The sequence below is a fragment of the Oncorhynchus gorbuscha genome, linkage group LG04 (assembly GCF_021184085.1).
Source record: "Oncorhynchus gorbuscha isolate QuinsamMale2020 ecotype Even-year linkage group LG04, OgorEven_v1.0, whole genome shotgun sequence".
NCBI lineage: Eukaryota > Metazoa > Chordata > Actinopteri > Salmoniformes > Salmonidae > Oncorhynchus > Oncorhynchus gorbuscha.
Window position 1 is genome coordinate 61,439,768 of NC_060176.1, and position 21,073 is coordinate 61,460,840.

General features: G+C 43.5%; 1 protein-coding gene across 1 annotated transcript; it reads left to right on the forward strand.

Moving 5' to 3' along the window:
• The first annotated feature begins 1,897 nt into the window (after positions 1-1,897).
• On the forward strand, positions 1,898-17,850 carry LOC124034416 (protein phosphatase PTC7 homolog). Its single transcript, XM_046347606.1, has 6 exons — positions 1,898-2,461; positions 10,803-10,982; positions 15,307-15,505; positions 16,336-16,459; positions 16,588-16,717; positions 16,935-17,850. The coding sequence occupies exons 1-6, from the start codon at positions 2,260-2,262 to the stop codon at positions 16,991-16,993; spliced, it is 894 nt and encodes a 297-aa protein (XP_046203562.1). The 5' UTR covers positions 1,898-2,259; the 3' UTR covers positions 16,994-17,850.
• Positions 17,851-21,073: the final 3,223 nt, after the last annotated feature.

Genomic DNA, 21,073 nt, shown 5'->3' on the forward strand with positions numbered 1-21,073 from the left:
TCCGCAACAAAGCCTCCTTCACACACGCTGCCAAACTTACCCTAGTAAAACTGACTATCCTACCGATCCTCGACTTTGGCGATGTCATCTACAAAATAGCTTCCAATACTCTACTCAGCAAACTGGATGCAGTTTATCACAGTGCCATCCGTTTTGTTACTAAAGCACCTTATACCACCCAGCACTGCGACCTGTATGCTCTAGTCGGCTGGCCCTCGCTACATATTCGTCGCCAGACCCACTGGCTCCAGGTCATCTACAAGTCCATGCTAGGTAAAGCTCCGCCTTATCTCAGTTCACTGGTCACGATGGCAACACCTACCCGTAGCACGCGCTATAGCAGGTGTATCTCACTGATCATACCTAAAGCCAACACCTCCATTTGGCTGCCTTTCCTTCCAGTTCTCTGCTGCCTGTGACTGGAACAAATTGCAAAAATCGCTGAAGTTGGAGACTTTTATCTCCCTCACCAACTTTAGACATCTGCTATCTGAGCAGCTAACCGATCGCTGCAGCTGTACATTGTCCATCGGTAAATAGCCCACCCAATTTACCGACCTCATCCCCATACTGTTTTTATTTATTTACTTTTCTGCTCTTTTGCACACCAGTATCTCAACCTGCACATGACCATCTGATCATTTATCACTCCAGTGTTAATCTGCAAAATTGTAATTATTCGCCTACCTCATGCTTCACTGCCTCCATGGGCTGGGGATCAGAAATGTCCTATGCGAGAGAGGCAGGTTGAGGTTTCCAGGCTTAGAGTAGTGGATAAATTGGCATGCTGAGGCAGTGAAGATGGGTGGTGTGAGTAGTAGATCTGTACCAGTAATGAGGGATAGGCCAACAAGAGATATGTTTCAGTAAGAGTAGATCTGTACCAGTAAAGAGGGATAGGCCAACAAGAGATATGTTTCAGTAAGAGTAGATCTGTACCATTAAAGAGGGATAGGCCAACAAGAGATATGTTTCAGTAAGAGTAGATCTGTACCAGTAAAGAGGGATAGGCCAACAAGAGATATGTTTCAGTAAGAGTAGATCTGTACCATTAAAGAGGGATAGGCCAACAAGAGATATGTTTCAGTAAGAGTAGATCTGTACCAGTAAAGAGGGATAGGCCAACAAGAGATATGTTTCAGTAAGAGTAGATCTGTACCAGTAAAGAGGGATAGGCCAACAAGAGATATGTTTCAGTAAGAGTAGATCTGTACCAGTAAAGAGGGATAGGCCAACAAGAGATAGGTTTCAGTAAGAGTGGGTTTTTAGCATTTATAGCAATGTTTATCAACTATACTGCATGGATGGAACTTAAGAGCGTCTGCTAAATGACTTAAATGTAAATGTTAAGTCCAGAAAATTGAGGTTGTGGTGGTTGCTGCAGAGAGGTATTTGGGTGTGAGAGACTTGACATCCGAGGAGTTACAGGGTGTGTTAATTAAGTGATGTCCCATTCTTTCAGGTTGTTGGCATTATATTTTTTATTTAACCTTTAACAAGGCGAGTCCGTTAAGAACACATTCTTATTTACAATTGCGTCCTAACCCGGCCGCCGCTGGACCAATTGTGCGCCGCCCTATGGGACTCCCAATCACGGCCGGATGTGATTAGGCCTGGATTCTCATTAGGGTCTGTCGTGTCTCCTTTTGCACTGAGATGCAGTGCCTTAGACCCCTAATCCACTTGGCATGAGGTAGGACTAAATATATTAAAATAGTGGAGTAGGGTGGTATTATTATAACATTTTTTTTGTTAGTGTAGTGTTATGGTATGTGTTTATTTATTTGTCAAGCAAAGTATATAGTAGGTGGTGGTAATGCAATATATTGGATGCCAGCCGCCGTGAAACCTCGAAGAAGAAGTAATGAGATGGACGTCAGCAGTCACAAGACCACAGAGTAGATCACTCTGGCTTGCTCCCCAGTCGCAGATGTGTATAATGTGGGCACTTCTACAGGCACGATGGCTATGACAAACTTGGAACGTCTCTTGGGATCTGGGTGTGTGATCTCCGTTGAATTACGGCACAGGCGTCACTAAATTTGCAAAAACTCTTCAGACTAAAGAATACACGTCTCGTCTGGGGGCGTTATCGCATCAGCTTGCGCGCGGCTTTGTCTGTGCATGGCTAATGTTATTGTCAGGCTATCTAGCTGACTAGTCCAAGCATCACAGTAGAACGCTAGAAAGACTATTGTGTGGTTACATCGGCGCTAAACTAGCTAGCTTGGCGCTTTAGTAGGAGCTGGTGTGTATGTGATGTTGTCCGTACTTTCGTACGGTAGACTTGTTGCCAGAGCTGTTATTGGCGGACTCTCTCAAACGGATAGCGGTGACTACAGCCTGGTAACGGCAAGATGCGGGTTTGGGAAGGATTTTCGAAAAGGTATCTTAAAGAAAGGGATGTGCTATGGTGACGACGCTTGCTTTATTGCCCGACATAGATCTGCCGATGTTTTGGGTGAGTAACAAACTAAGTTGGCTAAAAATGCATAAATTACATTGACAACTATTCTGTAGAGTGACGATGTAACCTGTCAGGTTGTTTAGCTTGCTTAATAGCTAGAAAACAGGCCAGACAGTGCACATTTGCTAGATAGTTTGTAATCTTAGTGTTGTATATTGTCAAACAATAAAAATAAAAAACAGGGACGCAACTTTTTATTGTAATGACCAATGCATTAACTATTCGCTTAACTTCAAGCCAAGAAAATAATGTACTGCTTCAAGCCAATATTTTTTTACTGCTTACTGGGTTATCTGCCATCATTGCAATCTCATTAGTATCAGCCTTGTTCTGCTCCCCTTTGAGGGGTCCTGGAAGTCAGTTGTAATGAGAGTGGGGCAGCCATAACCATTTATGGACTCATTAAGAAATATATTAGACAGATGGAGAGTATTGGCAATTGTTTAGGACTTAAAATAAAATGTTATTTGTGACATGCTTTGTAAACGGGTGTAGACTAACAGTGAAATAGTTACTTACTGGCCAGTCCCAATAATACAAAGAGAAAAATAAATACACAATGAGTAAAGATAACTTGGCTATATAAAGTACCGATTCAATGTTTGAGGTTATTGAGGTAGATACAGTGCATTCGGAAAGTATTCAGACCCCTTGATTCCCCCCCCCCCCCCCACATTGTTACGTTACAGCCTTATTCTAAAATGGATTAACTAAATAAATCCTTAGTCTACACAACACCTTTTGCAGCGATTGATTACAGCCTCGAGTCTTCTTGGGTATGACGCGACAAGTTTGGCACACCTGTATTTGGAGTTTCTCCCATTAGTCTCTGCAGATCTTCAGGTTGGATGGGGAACATCGCTGCACAGCTTTTTTGTGATCAGGGTCAAGTCTGGGCTCTGGGTAGGTCACTAAATCAAATCAAATGTTATTTGTCACATACACCTGGTTAGCAGATGTTAGTGCGTGTGTAGCGAAATGCTTGTGCTTCTAGTTCCGACAGTGTAGTAATAGCCAACAGGTAATCTAGCTAACAATTCCAAAACTACTACCTTATAGACAAGTGTAAGGGGATAAAGAATATGTACATAAAGATATATGAATGAGTGATGGTACAGAGCGGCATAGGCAAGATACAGTAGATGGTATTGAGTGCAGTATATACATATGAGATGAGTATGTAAAAAAGTGGCATAGTTAAAGTGGCTAGTGATACATGTATTACATAAGGATGCAGTAGATGATATAGAGTACAGTATATACGTATACATATGAGATGGATAATGTAGGGAACATTATATTAGGTAGCATTGTTTAAAGTGGCTAGTGATATATTTTACATAATTTCCCATCAATTCCCATTATTAAAGTGGCTGGAGTTGAGTCAGTATGTTGGCAGCAGCCACTCAATGTTAGTGGTGGCTGTTTAACAGTCTGATGGCCTTGAGATAGAAGCTGTTTTTCAGTCTCTCGGTCCCAGCTTTGAAGCACCTGTACTGACCTCGCCTTCTGGATGATAGCGGGGTGTACAGGCAGTGGCTCGGGTGGTTGCTGTCCTTGATGATCGTTATGGCCTTCCTGTGACATCGGGTGGTGTAGGTGTCCTGGAGGGCAGGTAGTTTACCCCCGGTGATGCGTTGTGCGGACCTCACTACCCTCTGGAGAGCCTTACGGTTGTGGGCGGAGCAGTTGCCGTACCAGGCGGTGATACAGCCTGACAAGATGCTCTCGATTGTGCATCTGTAGAAGTTTGAGTGCTTTTGGTGATAAGCCAAATTTCTTCAGCCTCCTGAGGTTGAAGAGGCGCTGCTGCGCTTTCTTCACGATGCTGTCTGTGTGGGTGGACCAATTCAGTTTGTCTGTGATGTGTACGCCGAGGAACTTAAAACTTACTACCCTCTCCACTACTGTTCCATCGATGTGGATAGGGGGGTGTTCCCTCTGCTGTTTCCTGAAGTCCACAATCATCTCCTTAGTTTTGTTGACGTTGAGTGTGAGGTTATTTTCCTGACACCACACTCCGAGGGTCCTCACCACCTCCCTGTAGGCCGCCTCGTCGTTGTTGGTAATCAAGCCTACCACTGTTGTGTCGTCCGCAAACTTGATGGAGTTGGAGGCGTGCTTGGCCACGCAGTCGTGGGTGAACAGGGAGTACAGGAGAGGGCTCAGAACGCACCCTTGTGGGGCCCCGGTGTTGAGGATCAGCGGGGTGGAGATGTTGTTGCCTACCCTCACCACCTGGGGCCGGCCCGTCAGGAAGTCCAGTACCCAGTTGCACAGGGCGGGGTCGAGACCCAGGGTCTCGAGCTTGATGATGAGCTTGGAGGGCACTATGGTGTTAAATGCCGAGCTGTAGTCGATGAACAGCATTCTCACATAGGTATTCCTCTTGTCCAGATGGGTTAGGGCAGTGTGCAGTGTGGTTGAGATTGCATCGTCTGTGGACCTATTTGGGCGGTTAGCAAATTGGAGTGGGTCTAGGGTGTCGGGTAGGGTGGAGGTGATATGGTCCTTGACTAGTCTCTCAAAGCACTTCATGATGACGGAAGTGAGTGCTATGGGGCGGTAGTCGTTTAGCTCAGTTACCTTAGCTTTCTTGGGAACAGGAACAATGGTGGCCCTCTTGAAGCATGTGGGAACAACAGACTGGGATAGGGATTGATTGAATATGTCTGTAAACACACCGGCCAGCTGGTCTGGGCGTGCTCTGAGGGCACGGCTGGGGATGCAGTCTGGGCCTGCAGCCTTGCGAGGGTTGATACATTTAAATGTTTTCCTCACATCGGCTGCAGTGAAGGAGAGTCCGCATGTTTTAGTTGCAGGCAGTGTCAGTGGCACTGTATTGTCCTCAAAGCGGGCAAAAAAGTTATTTAGTCTGCCTGGGAGCAAGACATCCTGGTCCGTGACTGTGCTGGTTCTCTTTTTGTAATCCGTGATTGACTGTAGACCCTGCCACATACCTCTTGTGTCTAAGCCGTTGAATTGAGATTCTACTTTGTCTCTATACTGAAGCTTAGCTTGTTTGATTGCCTTGCGGAGGGAATAGTTACACTGTTTACACTGTTTGTATTCGGTCATGTTTCCAGTCACCTTGCCCTGATTAAAAGCAGTGGTTCGCGCTTTCAGTTTCACGCGAATGCTGCCATCAATCCACGGTTTCTGGTTTGGGAATGTTTTAATCGTTGCTATGGGAACGACATTTTCAACGCACGTTCTAATGAACTCGCACACCGAATCAGCGTATTCGTCAATGTTGTCGTCTGACGCAATACGGAACATATCCCAGTCCACGTGATGGAAGCAGTCTTGGAGTGTGGAATCAGATTGGTCGGACCAGCGTTGAACAGACCTCAGCGTGGGAGCTTCTTGTTTTAGTTTCTGTCTGTAGGCAGGGATCAACAAAATGGAGTCGTGGTCAGCTTTTCTGAAAGGAGGGCGGGGCAGGGCCTTGTATGCGTCGCGGAAGTTGGAATAGCAATGATCCAAGGTTTTTCCCGCCCTGGTTGTGCAATCGATATGCTGATAAAATTTAGGAGTCTTGTTTTCAGATTAGCCTTGTTAAAATCCCCAGCTACAATGAATGCAGCCTCTGGATATATGGATTCCAGTTTGCAAAGAGTCCAATAGGACTTTCTTTGACTTATCCCGAAGCCACTCCTGTGTTATCTTGGCTGTGTGCTTAGGGTCATTGTCCTATTGGACGGTAAAACCATCACCCCAGTCTGCGGTCCTGAGCAGGTTTTCGTCAAGGATCTCTGTACTTTGCTCCATTCATCTTTCCCTAGATCATAACCAGTCTTCCAGTCCCTGCCACTGAAACATCCCCACAGATGATGCTGCCACCAACATCCTTCACCGTAGTGATTGTGCCAGGTTTCCTCCAGACATGATGCTTGGCATTCAGGCCAAAGAGTTATGTGCCTTTTACTGAGTAGTGGCTTCTGTCTGGCCACTCTACCATAAATGCCTGATTGGCAGAGTACTGCTGAGATGGTTGTCCTTATGGAAGGTTCTCCCATCTCCACAGAGGAACTCTGGAGCTGTCAGTGACCATCTGGTACTTGGTCACCTCCCTGACTAAGATCTGTACCTCAACGCAATCCAGATCAGTACCTCGACACAATCTTGTCTCAGAGCTCTACGGACAATTCCTTCGACCTCATGGCTTGGTTTTTGCTCTTTTTTATTTTACTTTTATTTAACCAGGCAAGTCAGTTAAGAACTAATTCTTATTTTCAATGACGGCCTAGGAACAGTAGGTTAACTGCCTGTTCAGGGGCAGAACGACAGATTTGTACCTTGTCAGCTCGGGGGTTTGAACTTGCAGCCTTCTGGTTACTAGTCCAACGCTCTAACCACTAGGCTACCCTGCCGCCCCGTCAGCTGTGGGCCATTATATAGACAGGTGTGCCTTTCCAAATCATGGCCGATCAATTGAATTTAACACAGGTGGACTCCAATCAACTCCAATCAATGGAAACAGGATGCACCTGAGCTCAATTTCGAGTCTCATAGCAAAGGGTCTAAATACCTATGTAAATGAGCTATTGATGTTTTTATTTTTTAAATAAATTTGCAAAAAAAATCAACCTGTTTTTGCTTTAATAATGGGGTATTGTGTTTAGATTGAGTATTTAAAAAAAAGTAATCCATTTTAGAATAAGGCTGTAATGTGTCAAAATGTGGACCAAGTCAAGGGGTCTGAATACTTTCCGAATGCACTATATGTACACACATTGAGTGTACAAAACATTGGGAACACCTGCTCTTTCCTGGAGATGAAAGCTATGATCCCTTATTGATATTGCCTGTTAAATCCACTTTAATCAGTGTAGATGAAGGGGAGGAGACAGGTTAAATAATGATTTTTAAACCTTTTGCTTGAGACATGGATTGTGTATGTGCCATTCAGAGGGTCAAGGGGCAAGAGTAAATATTTAACTGCCTTTGAGGGGTGTGGTGCCAGGTGCACCTGTTTGAGTGTGTCTAAGAATTGCAACGTTGCTGGGTTTTTAACACTCAAGTTTCCCGTGTGTATCAAGAATAGTCCACCACCCAAATTACATCCAACAAACTTGGCTCAACTGTGGGTAGCATTGGGGTCAACATGCATTGGGGTCAACATGGGCCAGCATCCCTGTGGAATGCTTTTGACACCTTGTGGAGTCTATGCCCAGACAGATTGAGGCTGTTCTGGGTGCTATTTGGTCAACTTTCAAACTATTTAGCAGGTAGAATCTGTTCAGGGTGCTGTTGGTTCCAGACTTTGTGCGTTAGTAGTGCTTGCTGTGCGGTAGTAGAGAGAACAGTATGACTTGGGTGGCTGGAGTCTAACCATTTTTACGGCCTTCCTTTGACACATCCTGGCATAGAGGTCCTGGATGGCAGGGAGCTCAGCCCCAGTGATTTCCTGGACTGTACGCACTACCCTCTGTAGCGCCTTGGGGTCGGATGCCAAGCGGTTGCCATACCAAGCGGTGATGCAGCCAGTCAAGATGCTCTCAATGGTGCAGCTGTAGAACTTTTTTTGAAGACCAATGCCAACATTTTCAGCCTCAGCCTTCCTTGGGGGAAGAGATGTTGTCATGCCTTCTTCACGACTGTGTTGCGTGCAGTCCATGATGGATCCTTAGTCATGTGGACACCGAGGAACTTTAAGCTCTCAAACCACTCATCTACAGCGCGGTGACGTGAATGGGGGGCTTCCTTTTCTTTTTTTCTCTTGCTTGTTTATTTAGTTTTTACTATGTTGGCTACAACCAGTCCATCTCAGACAGATTTGGTTTTTCATTCACACATTACCCCAGGCCACAATATATAGGGTGTACCTAACTGGTCCTAGACCTCAGGAGAACACTGTTACAAAACATTCATATATACAGGTAAGTGCCAAAATAAAGCTAAAGTTTGGCACCAAAGTCTACACCTCTTGGTCGGTGATTGGTCAACATTGGAGATTCTTCAAAGTATTTGTCATTCAACGAGTGACGACTCGTTTTCATGCATATGTTTATATTGAAAAATACTGCACCAAACCTATTAATGTAAAATTGCGCGACTAAAATCTTTTTGGCAAAAACGTCCAATCAAATTCTGACTATTTTGAGGAAGTATATAGTTTCTATGGTGTCTCAAAATGGACAAACAGAACTATTGCTGCGTGTCCTCTCATTTTTCAAGCGAAGGTCTTTTTAAGTGAGTATGCAAACACACTCGTTAAAGTTCGACTAGGCGCCAGGCGAGCTGAAGCATGCTGACGCCTTTTTAGGGTAGTGTGTGTGTGTATATATCTCTCTCAGTTGAAGTCATAAGTATACATACACCTTAGCCAAATACATTTAAACTCAGTTTTTCACAATTCCTGTCATTTAATTCCATGTCTTAGGTCAGTTAGGATCACCACTTTTATTTTATGAATGTGAAATGTCGGAATAATAGTAGTTATTTATTTTAGCTTTAATTTCTTTCATCAGATTCCCAGTGGGTCAAGGTTTACATACACTCATAGTATTTGGTAGCATTGCCTTTAAATAGTTTAACTTGGATCAAACGTTTCGGGTAGCCTTCCACAAGCTACCCAAAATAAGTTGGGTGAATGTTTGCCCATTCCTCCTGACAGAGCTGGTGTAACTGAGTTGGGTTGTAGGCCTTCTTGCTCGCACACGCTTTTTCAGTTCTGCCCATACATTTTCTATAGGATTGAGGTCAGGGCTTTGTGATGGCCACTCCAATACCCTGACTTTGTTGTCCTTAAGCCATTTTGCCACAACTTTGGAAGTATGCTTTGGGTCATTGTCCTTTTGGAAGACCCATTTGCGACCAAGCTTTAACTTCCTGACTGAGGTCTTGAGATGTTGCTTCAATATATCCACCAAATTTCCCTACCTCATGATGCCATCTATTTTGTGAAGTGCACCAGTCTCTCCTGCAGCAAAGCACCCCCACAACATGATGCTGCCACCCCCGTGCTTCACGGTTGGGATGTTGTTCTTTGGTTACTTTTAACAATTTCCACAAACTTAAAAAAATAAAAAATAAACATTTACTGGAAGAACTGTGCAGATACAAAGTTGGGTACCAGAATAAACTGAGGGGGATTTTTACTGTAATTCTGTTAGTTTTGCAAAATGTTTTTTTTTCTTCTGACATTTAAAACATTATTTTCAAAGTTTTCATTTACTTTGTCAATTGTTCAAAATAGTCATTGTGCATAGGGTTGTATTGGTTTTTGAACGTTTGTTTTAGTTTGGCATACATTTTAAAGGGAAGACATCAGCGTCTCCACGTAATTCTGTTACCGTGGAATTTCCCCGGCCATAACAAAAGCCAGAAAATCCCCCTTGACTAGATAGAAAATCACCATCCACTTGAGGCTACATGTTGTTCTCTGTGTGGTTTGGGAGGAAGTTGTGAGGCATGCCATGTCTCCTCGTTGTCACTACCGGTAGCCTCAGGTTAGCAGGGAGAGAATGATGGAGAACCCTCCTTGTATGGTCACAGAAAGAGATGATTTTTATAGTGTCTGGAAGCAACTGGATAGACTTGCCTTTCTAGGAAAAACATGGACTGCCAGACTAACTTCCCACACTTTAGGCAGAGGGACATTTCAAATACCAGAGAAAACAAATGTTTCATGTTTTTATGAAGTGGGATAATGTGACCTCAAGCTAGTGTAGGGGCTTGTTGATAATGTAACTTGACAACTGCAGATAATGTCTAACTTCCAGTTTTGCATAGTTATCAGTAAAAGTTGTTTATGTACCAGACTGGCCAAATGATCAATGGAGATTATTCCAGGAAATAGGCCTGTTTCTCAAATTGACCTTTCGTAATAATAAGCAGGTCAAAGAAATGTTTATCTGAAGTGTCCCTTGTCTCATTCGGAGCGGCAGGTAGCCTAGTGGTTGGACTAGTAACTGGAAAGTTGCGAGATCGTATCCCCGAGCTGACAAGGTAAATATCTGTTGTGCTGTCCCTTAACAAGGCAGTTAACCCACTGTTTCTAGGCCGTCATTGTAAATAAGGATTTGTTCTAAACTGACTTGCCTAGTTAAATAAAGGTAAAATAAAAAGTATTCTGAGCACTGTTATGCTGTACACTCGATGCATTGTTTTGGTGTATGTGCCTATTGTTTCTCCCGTCACAGCTGCGTGACAACGTCTAGTTCTTGTTTCCGACCAATATGACCTCTTCCTTTTGTAGAAAACGTCTCAGCCAAGAAACTAGTCTTCTGGGATTGTCTTAGTCAGGAGTGTTAAGAATAATCATAATCCAATCCTGATTCTTTCCTATCCTGTGTTATCCTCTTTTTAACCAAACTGTTTGTGGTCTCAGGCGTTGCAGATGGAGTGGGGGGTTGGAGAGACTACGGAGTGGACCCATCCCAGTTTTCAGGGACCCTGATGAAGACGTGTGAGCGGCTGGTAAAGGAGGGACGCTTTGTTCCAGGCAACCCTGTGGGCGTCCTCACAAGCAGCTACTACGAGCTTCTACAGAACAAAGTGCCTCTGCTAGGTGAGTAAAACCAGCCCTTGAGGAACACTGTTTTGTGAACCTGGAGGCTGGTGCAAAAATAAATCACTAGTATCAGCCTCATGCTTACTAGATTAGGCATTTAGAGTAGAGCAGCGGTTTCCAAACTAGGGGTCATGACCCTATGCGGGGTCTCCTGATATGAAAATGGGGTCATGGGAAAATAGCCAAAATCTGAAGGAAAAAAAGATGCACTACTGTTCAAAAGTTTGGGGTCAGTTTGTCCTTGTTTCTGAAAGAAGCAAACAAAATGATCATTTTTAAAATAACATCAAATTGATCAGAAATACAGTGTCAACATTGTTAATGTTGTAAATTACTATTGTAGCTGGAAATGGCAGATTATTTATGGAATATCTACATAGGCGTACAGATGCCCATTATCAGCAACCATCATTCCTGTGTTCCAATGGCACATTGTGTTAGCTAATCGAAGTTTATAATTTTAAAAGGCTAATTGATCATTAGAAAACACTTGCAATTATGTTGGCACAGTTGAAAACTGTTGTTCAGATTAAAGAAGCAATAAAACTGGCCTTCTTTAGACCAGTTGAGTATCTGGAGCATCAGTCTTTGTGGGTTAGATTACAGGCTCAAAATGGCCAGAAACAAATACATTTCTTCTTAAACTTGTCAATCTATTCTTGTTCGGAGAAATGAAGGCTATTCCATGTGAGAAATTGCCAAGAAACTGAAGATCACGTACAACGCTGTGTACTACTTCCTTCACAGAACAGCGCAAACTGTCTCTAACCAGAATAGAAAGAGTGGGAGGCCCCGGTGCACAACTGAGCAAGAGGACAAGTACATTAGTATCTAGTTTGAGAAACCGACGCCTTACAAGTCCTTAACTGGCAGCTTCATTAAATAGTACCCACTAAACCCCAGTCTCAACGTCAACAGTGAAGAGGCAATTCCGGGATGCTCAGACGAGCCAATAAAAGATTAAGAGGGGCAAAAGAACAGATACTGGACAGAGGAAGACTGGACAGAGGAAGATTGGAAAAAAGTGTCAAGGACAGACTAATCTAAGTTTGAGGTGTTCGGATCACAAAGAGGAACATTTGTGAGAAGCAGAAAAAATGTAAAGATGCTGGGGGAGTGCCTGATGCCATCTGCCTCCACCATGCTTGACAATGTGATTGTCTGGAGGTGCTTTGGTGGTGGTAAAGTGGGAAATTTGTACAGGGTAAAAGGATCTTGAAGGAAGGCTATAATTTCATTTTGAAATGCCATGTCATACCCTGTGAACGGCACTTAATTGGAGCCAATTTCCTCCTACAACAGGGCAATGACCCAAAGCACAGCTCCCAACTTTGCAATAACTTTTTAGGGAAGAAGCAGTCAGTTGGTATTCTGTCTATAATGGAGTGGCCAGCACAGTCCCAGGATGTCAACCCTATTGAGCTGTTGTGGGAACAGCTTGACCGTATGGTACGTAAGAAGTGCCACTCCAACTTTTGAGAGGTGCTTCAGGAAGCATGGGGTGAAATCTCTTCAGATTACCTCAACATATTGACAACTAGAATGCCAAAGGTCTGCAAGGCTGTAATTGCTGCAAATGGAGGATTCTTTGACAAAAGCAAAGTTTGAAGGACACTATTATTTAAATTAAAAATCATTGTATATCCTTGTCAACGTCTTGACTATATTTCCTATTAATTTTGCAACTCATTTAATGTATGTTTTCATAGAAATGACCTTGTTTTCCAAGTGACCCCAAACTTTTGAACTGTAGTGTATATACAAAATATAGATAGATGGATAGATCTATCATATCATTTTTTTATATCAAAATCATTGCATTGTGGATAACCTTAAATATACACTACCAGTCAACTTTTAGAACACCTACACATTCAAAGGATTTTCTTTATTTTTACTATTTTCTACATTGTAGAATAATAGTGGAGATGTTAAAACTATGAAATAACACATGGAATCATGTAGTAAGCAAAAAAAAGTGTTAAATATATTTCAGTTTCTTCAAATAGCCACGCTTGGCATTTTCTCAACCAGATTTACCTGGAATTATTTTCCAACAGTCTTGAAGGAGTTGCAACATATGCTGAGCACTTGTTGGCTGCTTCTCCTTCACTCTGCTGTCCGACTCATCCCAAATGGGGATTTGGGATGAGGTTGGGATTGTAGAGGCCAGGTCATCTGATGCAGCATTCCATAGCTCTTGTCCTTGGTCAAATATCTTATTTCAGCTCATGAAACATGGGACCAATACTTTACATGTTGTGGTTATATTTTTGTTCAATGTACATCAAACCACATCCACTGCACACATGCCTGTTTTCATATCTCCACATATTTTTGCAATCAGAGTATGATAATGTTCTATTTCACATGGAGACTTGGTGGTTATCAAGGGGGAGTGTTGGAAATATTTTTTTGTATTGAGAGCGGAATGGTTGTCATTCACAATGACAAACAAAAAACTAGCTTCGAATGGAACATTTTGAAGTTGACCAACTCGGAATTCCAACTCGTGAACAGCCGACATGATCACTGACGTCATGATTTGACCTTGTATTTTTCAGAGGTCCCAGCTGTCTTTAGAGCACCATCAGTGCTCTCGTTTTAAAAGCAAATATCGTTCCAGGCTGGATGTTACACCAGAGATGAGGTGCGCACTGTTAGCCACGCCCCCTGACTTTGAGAAACTCCAACGCGACATGAATCAAGCCACACCCATCTCATTAGTGGTGGTGAGAAGAAACATAGTCAATCGCAAATTAGTCTAAAACAGCCCCACATTAAAAGTATGTCTTCTCAACACACCATCACAATCAGAAATATGTTTAGAAAGTTTTTCAATTGACTACCATAGCCCCAAATAAAAAAGTTAACATTGGCTGTTAAGTACATTTCATTCACATTTGGGATCGCAAGAATTTTCACATATCAAAATGGTGTCGTGGGCCTAAAAAGGTTTGGAACCACTGCAGTAGAGGGAACAGTCATGGGATGGGCTGTTATTTTCGGTCTGTGTGGTTAGACTAAGTGGCATGGGGCGCTGCTATTTAGATAGGATATTTGCATCATGAGTCAGACAGCTGCTGCATGCCTCTTACTATTTTTGTTGTTACTATGTAAAGACTAGTAGCCTATTCCTACTACCAGCAACTCCGCTCCAGAATCTCGTCTTGATCAGTGCTTTGCTAGAATGAAGCGGGCAGAAACATGTGGGAGAAAGCACTGCGTAAGGAGTCCAGAACGGTCTGTCTCGGTCTGTACTTTTTCATCCCATGTCGCATGTAGAAGACGACAACAAGTTGGTGTTGTATTTTTCAATTGCGGTCATGAGGCCAACAGTAATTGTATTACTATTGGAAAAACATTCAAGAACGGGAGTCAGAGCGTGGGGGGGTTGTATGGAGCACCCATAGCACATTCTGGTGGTCCAAACTAGATGACTCCTTAGCAGGGTGTGGCTGCACACAGAGCCATGTTTTCTCCGGTTCGGTTTACTTTTCTGTTTCCTTAAATGTTATCCTTCCAAGGCCTCCTGAGTGGCGCAGTGGTGTAGGGCTGTGCCACTAGAGATTCTGGGTTCAAGTCCAGGCTCTGTCGCAGCCCGCCGTGACCGGGAGGCCGATGGGGCAGCGCACAATTTCCTCCGACACATTGGAGGTTGGCTTGGTTGGGTTTGGCTTGGTTGGGTTGTGTTTCGGAGGACGAACGGCTCTCGACCTTCGCCTCTCCCGAGTCCGCACGGGAGTTGCCGCTATGAGACAAGACTGTTTGGACAAGACCACTTGGATACCACGAAATTGGGGAGAAATCTATTCAACTTCATTAGTTACAGATAGAATCACTGTCGTGGAAATTCTTACACGGGGACACCTGAAGTCAATCTTAAATGAATTGTTTGTCAATGCACCGGAGAGGTTAACCAACTCAATGCACCATAGTACACATGTCAATCAAGAGCTCTACCTGGGCAGTCCCAGCAGTTGTCTTATATACGGCTATACAGACAAGTTATATTTGTATTAATTAATCATTGCCTAGTTAAATGAAGGATTTTTTTTATATAAATGTGACCGACCAATAATGTTTCATAACATGTGACAGACCAACACCTCACAAGGCTTTTTTCTCTCTAAACTGAGCCCTTGAAATGGAAATATTTCGTTCGTTCTCAAACACGGTCTGGGCAAATTGCAGCTACTGATACTGATCATTTGTACAGTCAGCCACTTTAATGAACACAGAAATTGGTTATTAGAAAAGCACAAAAATTCAGATCCCCATTACACCACCCATCTATTCATCCTCTTGTGTTTCCCTCCAGGCAGCAGCACGGCCTGTATCGTGGTGCTGGACCGGCAGAGTCACAGGCTGCACACAGCCAACCTGGGAGACTCTGGCTTCCTGGTGGTGCGGGGAGGAGAGGTAGTGCACCGCTCCGATGAACAGCAGCATTACTTCAACACCCCCTTCCAGCTCTCTATCGCCCCGCCTGAGGCAGAGGGGGCTGTCCTCAGTGACAGGTCAGTGGATTCTGTCGAGGCCATATTTTGTATTGTAAAGAAGCTGTGGTTTGGCTTTGAAGCACAGAGAGTCTCAGCATTGGTTCAGCCCTTGAGCTGCTCCCTGGTTTGTCCAGTACTGCCACAGTTGGTATGCATGCAGGCCAGGGGCAGCTGGGGCCGTGTGCTGCTGTCGCATGCCATCAGCTGCGCTAGATACTCCAGTGTGGGGTGGGTGTTGGATCCCTGCTACTGTCCCAGCCAGCTCAAAGTGTCATCAGACACACAGAGGGGTTAACTTAGGGCCCTCCTCACAGCAGTCAATCCCAGGTCTGCTGGCCCAAAGGCTTTCTGACCCCTGTATTCTAGAACAGGGAGATTATTTAAATTGGTAGGTGTTTTGTCCTATTTCACATTATACGCATGTGTGAATTGGAAATGTTTTTTTGCTTATCCCAACTCCTCCCGTGGGCTCACGGCCAGGGTCTGCCGTTATTAATGGTGTCCCTGGAGCAGTTAGGGTTAAGTGCCTGAGGCAGCATTTTTAGCCCTTGGTGGGCAGACAAGATGTTCATTGTTTTATTTAGAGCTAAATCTGTGACTGTAATCATGATTATTTTGAAACCTGTATTACTAAAGCCTTAATGGAAAGACTGCTGGGTTACAAATGGTTTGTATGACAGCCATGACTGGCGGGGAGTCTGGGGCAGAGAGAATTTAAGGCCACTTTCCAAGGCACTGTATAATCATGACAGGTAACTAATGCGCCGCAAGACTTATTTCCCTACGTTGTGTTGATATGCTCTTGTAAGACTTCCACACTGACTCAGTGTCTCTCTATGCCCCTTCAGTCCTGATGCTGCAGACAGCTCCTCCTTTGACGTCCAGTTGGGGGACATCATTCTCACAGCCACAGATGGCCTCTTTGACAACATGCCCGAACACATGATCCTACAGGAGTTGAAAAAAGTGAAGGTACACCCTCTCATAAATCCTTGCAGTACCTGTGTGCAACAAACATGTTTACAGTAAGTAGAGTATTGAAGTGGAGGAACGAGACATTCCAAAAATGTTAACACTATCCTCCATTTTTTTTTTTGCAGAACACTAACTATGAGAGTATCCAGCAGACAGCCAGGAGCATTGCAGAGCAGGCCCATGTTCTGGCATACAACCCCAACTACATGTCACCTTTTGCACAGTTTGCCTGTGACAATGGACTGAATGTAAGAGGTAATGATTATCACTTCATGTGAGTGGAAATTGGAGACAAAGCCAAGGTAGTCCTCATTTCAGTCCATTGGCTCCATTCCTGCCCTGCTTCAGGGAGAATGACACCCAGCGAGGAATAAGAAGTGACTGATCCCTTGTTTTTTAAAATAGTTTTCCTTTCCATTAGGGATGATACATTTGATTGTTCCCTGACTGCATCTCCTTCTCGTTCCCACAGGAGGAAAGCCAGATGACATCACTGTGTTGCTGTCAATAGTGGCAGAGTACCCAAACTAGAGATTGTATGGAGGCTAGTATTGTCTGCCTCTTGAAGATGTCAGACTGCTTTGGTTCCTGCTGGCGGGGATTAAGGACTGATGTTGGTGTCTGAGCTGCCCTCCTGAGACCAACAAACAGTAAATCTTCAAGGTTCAATATCATCACTCACCACTGTCCACACACTCATCACTCTTGTCCACTTGGAGAGAGACTGAGGAGGCTCTGACCTGAGCAGGCAGGACTGTCGGGTGTCCTGCCCTCTAGCAACATATTGGTGATCTAGTAGCAGAGGGCACTGGGTTTGGGGATCCCTTAGTCTCTCTGGCACCAGCAGGGATTGGTAGAGTGAGCTGCATAAATTTAGAAAACTCACAGGCAGGAGAATCCTTAAGATTTACCATCAAGTCTGAATAATAAGGCCTCAAAAAAACAACTTTCAGTGACTCAGATTAAACAAATCAAATTAATAATAAATTATATTGAAGGGCAAACATTTTTATGTAGGCATAAGGGCATGTGTCTATGTGATGTGAATGAATGTTGTTGAAATGTTTTGGTATATTTTTGGACAAGTGACATTTTAAGTTGTTTGACTGATCTAATGGATTGTATGAAGACCAGGTGCCGTTGCTGCATATCAGTTTCTGACTGTTCACTGTCCCAGGCCTGCTGTTTTCAACTCTTTTTCTCTCACTCTCAACCTCAATGCTCTGCTATGAAAAGCCAACTGATATTTACTCACAAGGTGTTATACTGTTGCACCCTCTATAACCACTTTGGTTATGACTCTGCTGGTCATCTATGACCGTTTAAACGTCTAACAACGATCTGGCCTTAATGGCCATGTACTGTTATAATCGCCACCCGGCAGAGCCTGGTTCCTCTAGGTGATTCCAGCCTTTCTAGAGTTTTTCCTAGCCACTGTGCTTCTACATCTGCATTGCTTGCTCTTTGGGGTTTTAGGCTGGGAATCTGTATAGCACTTTGACGACTGCTCTTGCAAAATGGGCTTTATAAAATACATTTGAGTTCAATTTGGGTTGTACATGGACCAAGTTAATTGTTTCTAAGGATGGGACATTTTGACTTGATGTTTCTGTTAAACCTATCCATTTTTATTTGTCACATACACATGGTTAGCGGATGTTAATGCGAGTGTAGCGAAATGCTTGTGCAGTTTCCTAGGAACGCGAAGCGAGGCGGCCATCTCTGTCGGCGCCGGAAGTACTCACTCCTGCTGTGATGCAAAGGGTGTGACTGCAAGTGATGTGGAAGGTTATTGTGTGATAGAGTAACCTCTAGCCTGTCTGATTTTATATTGTATACATGTGGAATGTTTTATTTCATCTAGGCTACACAGCTTTCTTCAGTATCCATTTGGATGCAATGGTAATGACCATTTACGCACAAGGTTAAAGAAAGCATATCTGAAAACTCACAGTGGATGTTGGTCAGGTGACCATGTTTTTTAAAACTTGTTTGGTGGGAATCTGGACTGCGCACAACTTCAATTTAGCTTTAGGCATAATTGTTCACAATCAGCATTTCCTTGTCTCATCAGTTGTCCCTGCTGTAGCTCCAATAGGACATTTCATTAAGTGATAATAATCAGGTCACTTATTTCATCTTTTAATTGCAGGTTTTCATTGTTGCTGCAGACAAATGCACTGTGCATTTACAACATTACTTGTGTGCAGCAACATTTAAAGAGTAACATGTACTATGCACATGTTGATTTAAACAGCTAATGAACACAGAGCAGAAACTGACAAGTAGCCATATGATTCACACTTTTCCCATCATGCCCTGCTGTCTTAATTAATTTACGCCATCTGATCGGAGACCTCTCATTCGCTTTCAATGTGTTCAATGCTTTTCACCATGGGACATATGTGAATGAACAAGCTATTTTTAAGGCTTGAAAAAGTATGACATGATCTCAGAATCCTTCATATTCTGTGTATCATCTGAGGTACCCTTGGTGGTGTTCTTGTTGATGTAATGGTGCACCCTCACTGAAGACTACTGTCCTGCTTCAAGGGCTCTCCCCTAACTAGGAAAAAAATATTGATTCTGGTACAGACTGGCTATCAGGTATTTCATCATTAACAATACCCTGCATGCCTTTCATATTGCGCAGCGAGATGAAAGGCATCCAATTTGTAAGTCGCTCTGGATAAGAGCGTCTGCTAAATGACTTAAATGTAAATCTGCACTGGATGACAAATGTTTTTGTAAGCTAGAGGTTGACAATAACCTCACCAACCTTAAAGTACAAGCAATTCTCCCTGTCAGATGACACTATATCAAAGCTAGCTTCCCCATGATGTCCATGTCCGGGTCTCCACTGGCCTAGTGACCTGACCAGACAGTTTTGTTCTGTTGGCCAATTCTAGACTTCGTTCAAAAAGCAAATTTTGTTACAATGAGAGCTGCTTGTATCTTTATTTTGATTGTACAGTTCAATGCAGAGGCAGGTTCTATTAAACATGTTTTCAAAGCTGTCATATTTAAATAAAGAGTATAGTATTTATTACCCTTGTTCTTTTCCTTGTCATAGGTTCTTCTTGTGTCAATATTGTTTGTTCACTGGTCTCTGAAAGTTATATTTACTTGCACAGTAGTCTGAACATGTCCTGAGATAATGAACACATGTCAAAAGAACACGAGCATCTAGAACAAGAACAGGCTACAATTGTAATACCAGCTAGGTAAGCTATACTGTTACACATAGTGTTTCTGATAGAGGACTCTCCATAGTTCTCTCTTCAGATGGAACCCTGAAGAGAGGGTAGCAATTCACTACTGTGACTTGTCAATGCCTCTGCCTCAGTACCACAGTGGACCAGACTCACTATGAGCCTGTTTCCCTCGCAGTTGTCTGCTCTTATGCAACCAGAGGAAACTGCCTGAAGCTACAAGAGAATGCTCAGTGTGATCTGTATGTTTAGTTACACATTCCACAGGTGTGGCATCCATGCGCTTGGCTTGAGGATTTTTTTCATGGACAGGTCTAGATCAACTACACTATACATCACTTAAAAGAGATTCTGATACTTTTTAGCCAGTAGTTCTGAAAGTAGCACTCACGAGCCAAAATGGACTCATGTGCAGATATGTGCACCACATCATTTCTCTCTCCTGTGTGTACATCTTGCTAGCTGTCACTCATGCCTATGCATGTATGAACTACACATCCAGCCCAAAGTGGGAGTTAAAAAAATAAAAAATCTTCTCGCAAAATGTCCGGAGTCTTTATGTTTTTGATGTCTGACTTTCAAATCTACTTTCTTCCTTGCAAAAGATGCACATATACCATTGGAATAACTTATTTGTAAGTAAAAACAAATGGCCATATTTTATGAACTATCATTTAAAGCACTCAAATTTAAATATTAAATACAATTACATTTGTCATGACTGTCCTGTGAGGATCACAATGGGTCAGATCGGCTTGGCAATGGTTACAATAACCAGACCTTCTCTCACCCACAGAAGAGGGAACTGGGCCTGTTTGACAGTTCACACCCTGTTGTAAATTACAGGAGAAGAGGGCTCCTTCTCCCCCTCCAGTAAAATCCACCAGAGGAATTTCTTTGTTAATAGGCTTTTCCCGCTGAAAGTCAAAAGTGGAAACTGGAACAATAATTTTAACATAAGAATGTGGGGAGCTATAAAAAAAACAATTTTATGACATCACAAAATGAAAAGCGGGATGGATGAAATACTGTAACCTGGAAAGTATGGCCTCCCGGGTGGCGCAGTGGTTAAGGGCGCTGTACTGCAGCGCCAGCTGTGCCATCAGAGACTCTGGGTTTGCGCCCAGGCTCTGTCGTAACCGGCCGCGACCGGGAGGTCCGTGGGGCGACGCACAGTTGGCCTAGCGTCGTCCGGGTTAGGGAGGGCTTGGTTGGTAGGGATGTCCTTGTCTCATCGCGCACCAGCGACTCCTGTGGCGGGACGGGCGCAGTGCGTGCTAACCCAGGTACACGGTGTTTCCTCTGGCACATTGGTGCGGCTTGGATGTGCGCTGTGTAAAGAAGCAGTGCGGCTGTTTGGGTTGTGTACGCATGACTTTCAACCTTCGTCTCTCCCGAG

Bases quoted from the DNA above. Each gene is read 5' to 3' on its own strand.
- LOC124034416 (XM_046347606.1), top strand. From the start codon at position 2,260: ATGTTGTCCGTACTTTCGTACGGTAGACTTGTTGCCAGAGCTGTTATT. The intron at 16,460-16,587 runs GTACACCCTCTC...TTTTTTTTGCAG, and splicing joins AGGAGTTGAAAAAAGTGAAG to AACACTAACTATGAGAGTAT. The intron at 16,718-16,934 runs GTAATGATTATC...TCGTTCCCACAG, and splicing joins CAATGGACTGAATGTAAGAG to GAGGAAAGCCAGATGACATC.